Genomic DNA, 14,770 nt, shown 5'->3' on the forward strand with positions numbered 1-14,770 from the left:
CATATTTCAGAATTTGTGTGTGTTTTTTTTTTAATTTTCCAAATTCTCATATACCTTTGTGTTCATTTAGAGCAATCATAAAAACAGCCACCAATGTTGAGTTTCATTAAAATTTCTAATTTCCAGATGTTATCAATATGGAAGATCTTTAAAAAAATAATAAAGCTTCCTTTTTCAACTAAGTTATAACAGCAAAATAGAAAATAGCTTTTCTGAAGTTAGGCACATCTTCGGAGTGCTGCTGTTCCTTCCCAGATGGGTGTGTGTTTACTTCTCACTTCTTACGGTTGTTTGCATCCTAACAGTTTGTGGTTTAATATAAAAATAATTACATTAGCACCTTTCATCCTTAAGTGCTCTACAAAGTAACATATTTTGTGATACCATGGGAAGCCTTTAGTGAGGGAATGCCACGTGCTGACCATCTGTAAGGAAGGAGAAACGTCAGCTAAGGCAACCAAATAACCCTCCTTTTTCTCGAAAATAATATATTAACACCATTAACCTCCTTATACACAGATGTTACCTTTTCCCCATTTTACAAAGCTTAGCTTTATAGGATTCTTCAAAGAAGAATTGCCTTCGAAGAAGGCAATTTCCTTATAAAATCTTACTTGTATCTGAACTTTCAGAAAATAAATTTTATGTTTGATGCTTGCTTTCTCTGCCAGACCATGGAACGTCAAGGGAGGCATGGATCACCGATTTGCACTGTCCGTACTGTGTTCAGAGTGGTTCCGTGCAGAATAATGCATTCGGGATAGGAAGTGTTTCTGCTGGTAGCTAGCGATGCTGCTATATTCTATCGCACATCCCAGCCCCAAATGACCTGGCCTGTCAACTAAACACAGTGCTTTCTCTCTCTTATTGAGGTGACTTTAAAGAAAATTATTGGTCCATTGGAAAGCAAACGCATCCTAATTTTTACATCTTTTGTTAAGATGTGGAAATTGGTGGGGAGTGGGAAGGAAAGAAAGAAAAAGAACCCAGAGTAATATAAATTCTGGTAGGTGATTTTATCCCTTAATTTAGGAAGGCTAAAAATACATGATGGTGGTTATTAACTTTCACAGGGCTTGACATAACATCTTGAGTATGTACCTAAATGTAAACATCACCTTTCGTTGAGAAAAAATTAAACTTCTTGAAGTTAGTGATTAAGCATATGCCATAGATTTTTCAACAAATATTATTTGATGATGGGGATATACAAAGCAAAGAAAAGATTCTGTAACTTAGAATGGTTATAATTGTATTAAAATTGCGGTATGACTCCATAGGTAGGCTCTTTTAAGTATATTGTCAAAAAATTCTGAAACTTGTGTGTGATCTAATATCCCAAACACAGGTGGATAAAATACTCAGACATCTGTTTTTCTAAATCTGGTATTTATCCTTTCTTTTTTTTTAAAAAAAAAAATCATTGGGGAAAATTCTTAAATCATTGTGAATTTATGATTATAGTTTTCCCTATTATCCTAATACATACTGCTCCCAGAGTACCTCAGCTATGTTGACAAAAATGCATAGCAAACAAAACCAATCTGGCGATACCTATTCTTTTCCCAGGCTTGACTCTAGGAAATCAGGAAACCTTAATTGAGACAGTTTAGGAAGAATTCATTAAATATAGGGAGCCCCTGCTACATGGACCCAGCTCTGTGTTTGACACAAAGAAAATAACCCTGAAAATATATTCTATAGAAATCCACTGTGACCTCCTTCAGTTGGGGAAGAATTTATGGGAAAGTTTCTTTGTGGTGTTGCTGAAGTTTTTAGCACAACTATTGTCAGTAATTGTACTGCACAGGCTCAGCCACATTACAATGGCTTTAAGCAACTTGAGGTCTGAAATATGTTACAGTTGTCTTTGTGCTGACATCAACACACTCCCCCACCTACCACCTCCTGGTGCTTAGCATGGGTTAGATGATTATCAATAAATGATGAGAAATGAAGACTGAAATTGCTCCGATTTTCAGCTCATGCAGTGTCTTTGTTGAGAGACCAAGTTGTAGATAAAGAGTTATGAATTTTTAAGTGTGCATTAGATTGGCAATTATTCTACTCCCAGCTTATTCAGTAAAATCATTTGAAAACTACCTTTTTTTAAAACTGAAACGTAGATATATTGTTACTGTTCACAGTGCCTGAGTTACCACCCTAGCTGTAGAGTCAATTGGACAATTAACTTGGAGGAAGTATACTTTTTAACCTTAGAATTAGCAACAGTGGCAAACACATTAAAAAACTCCAAGGGTGAGTACAGTTGCAAATTGGGCACTTGATTATATTTCAGAAGCTATGTGCTGAGCACATGTAGAGACTTGGAAGCTCTTGCATGGCTTTTCTGTAGCTTGAACAGTTGAGTCCACTCAAATTTCAGACCCTGCTAGGATCATCAACCAGCTCTGGATAAAGGGCCGATACCAGAATGATTAGTTACCTGTCACAAAGCATAACAATGCCCAACAAAATAAATTTTAGTCTGTCTTTTAAAAAACATCCTAGTGTATCTTGAATTATAGAATGAATAAGGAAAATGTTTATCTCCTTGGAAGAACATAGGGAGAAAATAATAGAAACTTGCGTTTTCTTTGCAAATTAATGAAGCAATTAGCATTCCTTATTGTTTTTCAGGGCAAATCTATGTTTGTGGCCTTAATGAAAATTGAATGTGGCTTACAAGCTAAACTAGCTGGTTGAAGAACTTTCTGTTTTCCCCCTTTTTCTCCACCTGCATGCTAGTCTATTATTTTTTATGATGCCTCAGTTTTCCCATCTATAAAATGGGGATTATATTGATTTTGTATTGCTATGGTAACAAATTACTACAAATTTAGCAACTTAAAGCAACACCCATTTATTTGCTCACAGTTCTATGGGTCAGAAGTCCAGGGATAGTGTGGCTGGGTTTGCTGCTCAGGTCTCACAAAGCTGCAACCAGGGTGTTGCTGTGATCTCATCTGAGGCTTGTGCTCTCTTCCAAGTCTGGGTGGTTGTGGCAGATTTTGGTTTCTTGTGATTGTGGAACTAAGGTTCTGTTTCTTTGCTGGCTGCCAACCAGGGGCCATTCTCAACATCTGGAGGCTGCGCACGTTCCTTGCCACATGACCCTCTGCATCTTTAAAGCCAGCATGGAGAATCTCCCTCCTGTCAAATCCCTCTCTTGCTTCAAATCTTCTTTGCCAGGAGGAGCCCAGGTCTTTTTAAGAGCTCACCTCATTAAGTTAGGCGCACAGAGGATAATCTCCTTTTTGTAAAGCCAGCTGATGTAGGGCCCTCGTTACAACTGCAAAATCTGTTCATGGCAGCACCGAGGTTAGCGTTCTGCGTATCTGGGAGAACGTGTGCATATCAGGGGGCGAGAATATTGAGAGCTATCTTGGAATTCTGTCTACTACTGGGATAATAGTAATACCTTAGAGTGTTCTTAAATGGCTTGAGATATGTGTGGAAAGTACTTAGCATGATACATAATGCAATGAGATTCAATAAATGGGATCTAGTATTGCTAATGTCCTATTTTCCTGCCTGCATGGATTTTTGAATTATAGCATTATAAGCGCACTAGAAACATGATAGAATATGTTGCTGACTACTTGAATACTCCACAGAAAGCAGAAATACTAGGCCATGGTCAACAAACTCACAAAACCCAATATTTAGTCTATTTGCTGGAAGTTGATGAATTAATTCAAACTTCACAAAAAACAACAACAACAAACCCAAAACCAGGCTACCATTCATGTTGATACTCAAGCCTATTTATAATGTGGCATAAAATGAAATATGTATGGGTTTCTACATTGTTCTTTTTTTTTTTTTTTTTGCTTTTTAACAAGAAAAACGCATTACAGAATCCATGCCTTAAACACTGACATTTTTCAGAAAGAGTTGTTTTGTTTCTGCTCATGCTCTGAATATAAAATGAATACTTCAAATGCTTCATTCATGCCAGGGCCTCTATGCCCCCTTTCTCCCTTCAATAGTTCCAGTCTAGAATAGGCAACATTATGCAATTTGGTGATCCAGCTATAACAACGGGAATGCTTCTCTCTGGCTGTGGGAAGAAAGATACCTAAGGGGTTAACAGTAATATTTTGCAAATTGAGGCAAGTGAAGAAAAAATACATTTGCATTAGAAAAGGTAGCCTTAGGGGATTTTCCAATTCAAATGTTTGGTACTAAGAGCTCCATGTTACCAAGGGGGAGGTTAGTGAAGAAAACCCTTAGTGTCCCATTCTCGAAATACATTGCTATTGTATTTATTCTACTGGAAAGAAAAGACCTCATAGTTAAAGAGATGGAAAATGGTTCTTTCTAGTAAGAAAAGTAAAAATCCGATACAGTAAGAAAAGCATCTCGGAGTATCAAAACAGAGCAAGAGGATTCCTCAGGGATCAATCCCCAAAAGACCATTTCCTAAGTATGTTAGGACTAGACTAGAGGTGGTTTGAAATTAAAAGTAAAAGTCTTAAGCAATGATTTTAATTTTTAACTAGAATGAACCCCAAATGTCTGCAATTAATTGAACTTGAATTTAACAGTTTTTACTCCTTTTAAAAATTGTCTAAGAGTATCTTAGACAATCTTAGACTGTCTAATGCAGTTAGCAGGTATTTCCCTTTTATTAGCACCCAGACTTATGTGAAGATTGTTTTGTAGGAAATACCCAAATAATTATTTTTAGTAGTTAAAAACATTCAAAATAAGTATAAAAGATTCTCACTGATTTCCTTAAGATAGAGAATATACTAATTAGTTGTGACTGTTCCTATGAAGATTTTGAACTAGTTTAAATCAATCTTTTCCTTGCTCTTATAAATGACTAACCAGTAAGAAAGTGATTTATTTGATTCTGAATCTAATTAGCTTTAACACCACAGTGCGTATGGCTGTCCAAATAAATCATGATGCATTTCATTAATAAATTAAGGTGGAGAAGGGCCAGCTTATTTTAGATAAATTGTTTATGACATACACTATCTGTGGGGGAAATGCAAAAAAGATGTTATTTTTTTCTGAGAAAGGTCTTTTCCAATTAATAAGATGCAATTTTGGTTATTAAAAATGGAAATAGCATAAGATCAAAGAAGATCATCCAAGTCCTAGAAAATCTGTCCACAAGTAAAATATTTATGATATTAACACATATCATAAATAATAAAATTAATTATAAGTGCATACAATGGATAAGGGCAATTTTCAGCGACTCATATGTTGGAAATTAATTGAGAAATAAAGCTATACCATGGTCTTTCCATTGTATGCAGATTTAGTTTTCAAATCTTCTGTGGAATAGTGATCTTGTTTATCTTGTACCTTCCTTTGTTCATTTTATATGTGGACATTGAAGAGATCAAGGTTTCAGGTCTTTATTCCTGAGAAGACCTGAGTAAATGGATCTGCTTTCTCAAGCACAAGTAACTCTGAAGTAGTCAATAAGAAAACCAAAGCTTGGCTGGGCGCGGTGGCTCACGCCTGTAATCCTAGCACTTTGGGAGGCCAAGACGGGTGGATTGCTCAAGGTCAGGAGTTCGAGACCAGCCTGACGAAGAGCGAGATGCCATCTCTACCAAAAAATAGAAAGAAATGATCTGGACAACTAAAAATATATATATATAGAAAAATTAGCCGGGCATGGTGGCACATGCCTGTAGTCCCAGCTACTCGGGAGGCTGAGGCAGAAGAATCGCCTAAGCCCAGGAGTTTGAGGTTGCTGTGAGCTAGGCTGACGCCATGGCACTCACTCTAGCCCGGGCAACAGAGTGAGACTCAAAAAAGAAAAAGAAAACCAAAGCTTGAGGGAAAAGGAAGAAAAAAGAGGGAAGATAATTTAAAAAGTACTAGGTAATTCCTCTGTTGAAATTTTCATAATACAATTTTGCTACTTTCTGAGATATTATGAATATAGATATTATCCTATATTAATGTAAGTTCAAAATGCATTCCAAAACTCAAGTGAAATTCTTTTGGATGATCCATGTTATGGTTTCCCAACCCTAGTATGCAAAACTGAGAAATGATTATAGACCAAAACCCTGTTCAGTATAAATCTGACACTTCTATTCCACGTGCTTATTCACAAGATGTGCCATTCATTGGCCCGTTTCCTGCAAAAAGGAGGCAGTATATAGAGTCATTCATTCAGAAATAATTGATCATTGCAAATGCACGTGGGAAGGTGTGGGAATTATTTTTTAATGTGGGAACTGGTTCTCAGCTACCAAATATTTTATCAATAGTCTGAGTTATGCTTTCTGAAAGTTTTCAGATCTGCAGTTTACCACAGACCCTTTATAATCCAACTCTTTCCTATGTTATTGCCACAATGTTTCCTAATTCTGTGAGGAGAAGGTGAAGTGAAGAGAGCTACACTGTTAGAGTCTAAATGGTAAACGGTAGTTTAGAAGGCCTGCTTATTTAGACACACAATCACAGAGGAGCAAGGAGCTTAGAGGTTATGGGTGACACCCTTCTTGCCACCCAACACCCTTCCTTTTACAGAGAGAGAAAGGAAAGCATATTGGGTCATGTTTATTTTACCTCTTGTACTTTTTTCTCTCAGTTCAGGAATCAAAAGACCATCTCCCTTCCTATCTTCTTTTAACTGGGTTTAGCATTTCCTATTTCATTTCCCAACGTGACTTCCTTTTTGACTAGGAATATAGACCCTTAGATATGTTGATGTCTATTTACCTTGGAACTAGGGTACATCAATTTTCTTCCTTTTACAGTATGGAGAACAAAGTCATGCTGCTCTTGATAAAATAACCCACAGATATCAAAACCCATGGTAAGCACATACAAATACATTTTTTATTAATATTATTAATATGTTTCCTTCCTAAATTGGTAACGGTTAATTTTTTTTAACTTTTAAGTATATTACCACTTTTTATTTCATGTAGGTTTTTTGGTAAAGTTATGAATTTCTGTTTCTGATAAACACAGTAAATTTTCACTTTCTGCTAGGTTTTAATTAAGGAGAGGAAAAGAGTAAAGCAAGCATAGTGAGAATAAGAAATTGCTGGATTATAGCGAAGAAAAAGAGAAGCAAGCCTGAAGCTATTAAGAATGGCAATTGCATGAGAGATTGGCTTTAACTTTATAAATAATTCTCTCTGCGGAAAAAAACAATTAATTTTCTTTTCAGTTTAAAAAAGAAAAAAAACCTTATTTCATGCTGTCGGCCTGGAAACCATCATAATGGATAATCTTGATTAATAAACATAATCCTACTGAAGTCACATAATGGCTTGAATTCATGCTATCTTAAGGCAGTTTCTAACCAAAATTAAACACATCTAGCCAAAGACATATTAAATGATGGGGAAAGAACAAAACCAGGGTTTGTCATCTAGATGTAACATATGATTCAGGTTCGATTCAGGTTCCTAAGAGGGAAGGAATTAATCAACATTGCTCTTACAAGATTGCAGATTAAATATTGTCTTTGTTATCATAAGTTTTTAGAGGTGAGGGTTTCTGGGGCCTATTTCACCCCCTTTTTAATGATTAAAGGATACAATTATTAGCATGTGCAAAGTTATTATATTTTAATCTCTTCTTTCTATACCACCACAACATAAACTGCCTCAAAGAGAGACAAGACTTCAATCCCCATGTCAAAAGCCAGTTAGTTACTATTCCAAGATAATAAAAGATCTCACTGGGCAATTCCTATAACTTCTTAAACATATCCCATATTTAAAGCCATAGAGAAATAGTTATACTTTATTGCATGAAAAGTACATATTCTTATTTAAATATTCTAATTCCTTCGTTTAGGTAAATTGCAGGTATCTACTGCAAATACTCTATCTCATATTCCTAAGCAAAGAAAAACATTAAAGTCCATTGAAAATCAATGAAATTTCAATAAGCATTGATGATAAGTGTAAAAGTTGGCTGCATTTAACATAAAAAAAACTTGTTGGAGAGTATCTGAGAAACATTGAAGCTTTGAATATTTTCTTAGATAAAAGAATGTTGGCTATCTTCATTTCTGGGGAATATGCTATGGATTGTACGAGGTCATGAGAATGCAAAACATTTATGAAAAAGACTTTGTACTTAGGGAATTGTGGATTCAATTGGGAAATCGGGCATATATATGAAAGAAAAAAATAGCAAAATCAATTTGTATATGTTGAGAGCCAAATGAATAATGAAAATAACTAGAAAATTATAGTTACGTTTAAAAATCTTTTTAAATGTATTGATGACCCCTGGACTCATCTGTAACTTCTGGGTTGGGTCCTATTTCTTTTTGTTTAAAAAAAATTTTTTTTGTTTTATTTCAATATATTAAGGGGGTACAAATGTTTTTGTTACATGGATACCTTGTATAATGCTTAATTCGAGGCTTTTTAGTGTGCCCATCACCAGAATAGTGTTCATGGTACCAGATAGGTAAGTTTTTACCACTCATCCTTTCCCATCCTCCCCCCTTCTTGGTTTCCAACGTCCTTTACATCTCTTTGTGCCATGTGTGCCCATCATTTAGCTCCCAATTATTAGAGAGGACATGCAGTGTTTGTTTTCCCATTTGGGTCCTATTTCAAACTAATCAGATACCAATAACCCAAATGTTGCTTCCCTCTTAAGACTTTAAACACCCATGCCGTTTAAAAGCTTCTCTGCCCCACTCTTGGGCTAGCAGGATATCCTTGAATACGGTACCAACTCGGACAGACCCAGCTGTGCTCTAAATTGGCCTAAGAGCCATCTCTTTCCTGGGCAAAGTTAGTGCTTGGCCTCCCCATCAGTTTTCATGTTCTATTCTCAGTCAACAGCATTCACTGAATAAATTCAGCACTGCCTATGTTCAGAGCGCTGTTAGATTCTGTGGCCATGATAGCGAATAAACCAGTCTCAGTTTATGCCCTTCTTGGAACTTGTATTCTAGGGGAGGAGAGAGATAGTAAATGTATGGCTTTTCAAAAATATTATCCTGGCCGGGTGTGGTGGCTCACACCTGTAATCCTAGCACTCTGGGAGGCCGAGGCGGGAGGATTGCTCAAGGTCAGGAGTTCGAGACCAGCCTGAGCAAGAGCGAGACCCCGTCTCTACTGAAAAATAGAAAGAAATTAGCTGGACAACTAAAAATATACATAGAAAAAATTAGCCGGGCATGGTGGAGTGTGCCTATAGTCCCAGCTACCTGGGAGGCTGAGGCAGGAGGATCGCTTGAGCCCAGGAGTTTGAGGTTGCTGTGAGCTAGGATGACCCACGGCACTCTAGCCTAGGCAACAAAGCGAGACTCTGTCTTGAAAAAAAAAAAAAATTAAAAAAAATATATATAAATATATTATCCTGTTTTTCATGCTTCAAAAACAGTTTTTAAAATTACAAATATAAATCATGCTTGTGGCAACAAATCGAACAATATAGAGGTATACTGAGGAAAAAGTTAATCCCCTGCCCTAATCCATCTAGTTCGTGACAAAACAGTACATTATGAAGGGTATTTATAGGAGTAAGGAGAAGGTTTCCCTGGGGCACCCACCTGGATGGAGGGTTGGAGAAGTGTTTACCAAGAAAGTGATTATTAGGCTGGTATTGAAAGGGTGAGTATAAGATCATTCCTGGCAGAGGGAAAACATTAGCCAGGTTCTGACGTAGAAAGGAGAACATCAAGTTAGGACCCGTGCTGTCAGCCCACAGAAATAAATGAGGAGACTAGTAAGATGAGGATCAGGTTTTGTAGAACTTTGTGGGCCAGGTTAGGGAATTTGGATTTTAGTCTAAGAACAGAGAGAATTCACTGGAAGATTTAAAATAGGAAGCAGCATGATCCAAATTTTTTGGTTAAGATCATTCTGGAATGTTGTAGTCCTGTGTGGAGAATGAATGAATTGGAAGGTGACAAGAACAGTTCTAGGAAGATCAGCCAGGAGATGATTTCATTTTTACAGGCCGTCTTGAGTTTTCAGTGGGCTTTGCTGACAGCCAAAACAAACGTGCTTACAGAGAGCTGGGACAAGGCGAAGGGTCTGAGCTGAATTTTTAAAGAAACACAGGCTTTAAATAAATGGAAAAAAGAGGGGACAATATTTGCTATAATGATGGGGAGTGTTATAGCAATCTGATGAAGCAGATTTAACATAGTCTTTGAAATTTGATGTCTTCACCTGTAAAATTAAGATAGTCACATGACTAAGGGCCACAGAGCTAGTGTTTCGGGCCACATTGACTGATTCTATTGATCCAGGTGTGACCTGGGCTTGGACATTTTTAAAGAGCTCTACAAGTGTTTGCGATGAAGGGCTGAGAACCTCTAGCGAAGACTGAGAAAAGAAGGGGATACCCTTGAATAGGGTACTGTTGGGGTTGCCATGGGGGTGCCCACATTGAGGGCAAGATCAGTGGGAGCCACTGCAGGAGAAAAGGAGCCATAGAGGTCGGTGACTTAGGACAATAGAAAGCCACCAAAGCCAGTGAGGGATTTCAAAGAGACTTTAATACAGGGAAACAGAGAAATCAAGGAAAATACCAGACAAATATTTGGAAGTTATCGGTGGCCTTAGAGAAAACAGCGTAGGAAACTAGGATGATGTGAGTCTATATTACCAGTGTCAAAGAATGTTTGTCTACTAACACAGTGAAGGCAAGAGTCCACTCTTTTTTTTTATTTTTTATTTTTTTTGAGACAGAGTCTCACTTTTGTTGCCCTGGCTAGAGTGAGTGCCGTGGCGTCAGCCTAGCTCACTGCAACCTCAGACTTCTGGGCTCAAGCGATCCTTCTGCCTCAGCCTCCCAAGTAGCTGGGACTACAGGCATGTGCCACCATGCCCGGCTAATTTTTCTATATATTTTTAGCTGTCCAATTAATTTCTATTTTTGGTAGAGATGGGGTCTCACTCTTGCTCAGGCTGGTCTCGAACTCCTGAGCTCAAACAATCCGCCCGCCTTGGCCTCCCAGAGTGCTAGGATTACAGGCGTGAGCCACCACGCCCGGCCGAGTCCACTCTTTTTGAGACGAGACATTCACTAGAGGACAATTACAGGATTTCCTCCATTCTAAGGCACGCTTTTTAATTTTAATTTTCTTGAAATCAGGACAGGTTTTATAATAGTTGTTTGTAAATATAATGCACAAATGTAGTGCTGATTTTTTTTCCTTCCACATAAAGCTGTGTTAAATCAGTGGTATGTTATACAATTTATTGCATCTTAAAGACCAATAAATACGTACTTTAGCAAATATGGAATGATGACTTGCTGTGTGCCACGTGCTTGGAATTTAAAAATTAATAAGCAGGGCCCTTACTGTCAAGTTGCTGAGAGACTTTCAAGATAGATGATGTAAACAGAGGATTCCAGTACAATATACATCAGTGGAGAACGATTGTAGTAATTGGGTGTAGGTTAACACCCTCTTTTCTTAATTAAAAGAAAGTGCTTTTGTTCTAAATAGCTCAGGTTTCTCTAGATACGTGACCCAGTGATTTATTCATTTCCATACAGTCTTTTCTGTTTGCAGTTGGATGTGTTCCAATATATACATACATTACTTCTAATTTCCACAAGCAGAATAAAAAGCGTAGGTAGAAAATAGAGGAACAGTTTCCAGCCCAAGTAAGAGAAATCATAAGAGAATGTATTTGGCGAACGATGAATTGGCAGGGCTTTTTATTCTAAGAGGTCAGTGAATTCTGTAGAAGCTGCACGCCGTTACTGGAGAGCTCACTCTAGCCTCTTAGGGAAGGCCTTTAACAAGTAATACGAAGGCTGACTTCGGGGATGCCTCTGTTTCTCTTTTCTGATGACAGAAAACTTTCTTTTATAATAATCTTTTGTCCTAGATGTTTCCGAGTCACTGAGCTCTAAACAAAATTATTTCCAGGGTTAAAATTTCTTTTGATTTTTGGAATACAACTTATTTAGATGGTTGTAATTATTGTGTTATTAAACAGCTGGGCACAAGATTCATCACAAAGTCACTGGGTTTCTCTAAAACCACATTGATTTAGAGATAGACAAGTTTGGAAAGGGACAATGTTCTTGTCATTCTTTCTACTCATGATTCAATAAAATGTTCTCAGGTCATGTCATTTTCAAATAAAAGGTGAGGAATACTGATTAGTTGCTAAACTTCATTTCCTTCCATAGTGTGCTATTTTTTTTTTTTTTTTTACCTCAGAGATAGTGGATCAGCAAACAAATATTTAAATACATATCCAATCCTTAAAGATAAAATGTCGAAACAGCAATCCCAAATTATATAGAAAGTAGAAATAATGTGTTGGTCTGCCATACAAAGTAAGCAGATTCTAGATTTCCCTGACATTTCACAGGTCAGAAAGAGGAATTTAGACAAAGTATTTTTGGAAACTGTCTACCCTAAATCTTCTCCCCCTTCCTTCACCCTACACCCTACACCCTACACCCTACACCCTACACCATAGTGAGAATCTATGGAAAACTACTCAAAGTAATGAAATCACTGGGCAGTCTGAATTTTCATCCATTTCTGACGTATTTCAGTTAGTCACCTAGTTAGGGAAAGCATTTCGCTGCAATGGGAGCTCACGCGTGGGAACGTGGCCCCCTAAACATGGTCTCCTGCTGATCTGACGTATTCTCTGAGGCCTAGCTCCTCAACCCTGTCATATTCTTTTCTAGATGCATTTTTTTTTGCTTATGTTCCTTGTTCTACCTGAAATAACTTTTATACTTTCTCTCAAGGCACCCTCCCCTCATCTGTTTTTTAGATTTACTCATAAAACCAGGAATTCAGCATTCATTCTCCATTCAATAATGACAGCCATGTGCTGCTTAATGATGTTTCAGTCAGTGATGAACCAAATATGAGACTATATAAGATGGTGGTTCTGTGAGGTTATAATACCGTATTGTTACTGTACCTGTTATATGTTTAGATACACAAATACCATCGTGTTACTGGTGCCTACACACAGTTTGGTACAGTAATATGCTGTACAGGTTTGTAGCCTAGGAGCAACAGGCTATACCACATAGCCTACGTGGTAGTAGGCTGTACCATCTAGGTTTGTGTAAGGATACTCTATCCTGTTCATACAACAAGGAAATTGCCTAGTGACACATTTCTCAGAATGTATCCCAGAATGTATTCTCAGAATGTTTAATAAATGACTGCATTTATTAAACACATACTAGGTGGTAGGAACTAAAGCGAAGCATTTAGGAAACAAAGATGAGTGGAAGTGTGGCACCTACCACCAAGAAATTCACAGTAGAGAGGGGAAATAAAAGCAGAATACAACAACAGTTTAATTCAAGTAGGTAAGATAGAAGGAGAAGCAGCGAGCCCCCATCAGGAAGCAGCTCACAGTAGGAAACACCTGTAGCTCTCTGGAAACCCTTATTCACATTTCAAGACACAGCTTGAATGTATTCTTTCTTCTGTCAACCCTTTAACCTTCCCATGGGCCATACTCAGTTTTGAAGACCGTGACTCAGCCCCATGGCATATTGATCTTCCCCACGAGATGGTGGGGCATGGCGGTATTTTGCTTTCTCTTTCTTTCCCTTACATTTAACACAGCGCTTGGCACATAGGGGGCACTCAATACATATTTGCTTAGTCAGCTGTAAAAGACAAGTCCTGGTCCTGATTATACTCCTAACTGCACAAATTGGTGTAGTTCAGGCTTGGGAAGCTGAATGAGCTCATCATGAGGACTTCCTGAGAGAGATGAAATTTAAGCTGAGCTTAGAAGGAACAGTTTAGGAAAATCTCTAGCTGCCTCCTTGGGCGAATTTTTTAATACGTACAAGTGAAAGACTTGTTGAGATTGTGAAATCAACAGAATTACTCATAGGCAAACATCATTCTATAGAGAAATGATGACCTAATGTCACAACAAAGTTGCCTCTTTGCCAACTGGGAGCTCCTGATATTTGCCACTTATTTGCTGATTTGTGGATTTGTCTCAGGAATAGTGTTTTAAGGGACATTTCGCATTCCTGTCGACGGCCATTGTCAGTAGATGGGGGTGGGAGTCGAGGAGGCTGCAAACTCCAGGGAGGGACAGCCAAACTGGGCATCAGCCATGAAGAGCAGAGAAGCACGAGTTTTTAAGGATCAGAATTAACTACAACCTCCCGTAGGTTTTCACTTACTTGAGAGTCACAGAGATCTCTTTTCAATGTTGACCCTCTGAATCTGCTTTCTTGTGGTTTGCCTTTTCATACCTGTAGGATTCATTAGTGAGCGCCCAAGCTCGAGTGACATGCAGCATGGCCAAGTGGGAAGAGTGTTGAATTGAGAATCAAGAAAGTTGGTTTCACTAGGAATCTATCCTTCCCAAAGTACATAATAAAGGAGATGCCCAAAGATTTAGCTAAAAGGAAGTCCAACAGTATGTTATCAGTAAAGTCAGAAATAACTTCATATCCCCCCAAATAGGGGATTGTAAGCACTTATGAGGCAGTATCCATGCAGAGATTAAGAGTGATGGCTCTGAAGATGGGCTTCCTGAATTCAAGTCCCAGCTTCACCACCTACTAGCTGTGACATTTTGGATAAGTTCTTTAAACTGTTTGTGCCTCAGTTTCCAAATCTGTATTATGGTAACAGAATCTATTCCACTGGGTTGTTGTATAGATTGTGTTTTTACATATACAGAGCTTAGAACTGCCACATACTAAGTGCTCAATAAATCAACCAAAACCGGACACTTTTTTTTTTTTTTTTATTCCAGGGTATTGTGAGGGTACAAACATTATAGTTACACTTTATGTCTTTGCCTCACCCAAATGCAGGTTAAAGGCATGC

The 14,770-nt window shown here is 37.8% G+C and overlaps 1 protein-coding gene across 1 annotated transcript in view; it reads left to right on the forward strand.

Moving 5' to 3' along the window:
* Positions 1-14,770, forward strand: part of LOC105816476 (chromosome unknown open reading frame, human C4orf45) — a 111,260-nt gene that overhangs the window by 52,482 nt on the left and 44,008 nt on the right. The window contains exon 3 of the mRNA XM_012651909.1: positions 6,741-6,799. Within this exon, the coding sequence (XP_012507363.1) occupies positions 6,741-6,799 (59 nt within the window). The remainder of the gene's footprint in view (positions 1-6,740; positions 6,800-14,770) is intronic.

The sequence above is a fragment of the Propithecus coquereli genome, unplaced genomic scaffold (genome assembly GCF_000956105.1).
Source record: "Propithecus coquereli isolate 6110/MARCELLA unplaced genomic scaffold, Pcoq_1.0 Scaffold376, whole genome shotgun sequence".
Lineage (NCBI taxonomy): Eukaryota > Metazoa > Chordata > Mammalia > Primates > Indriidae > Propithecus > Propithecus coquereli.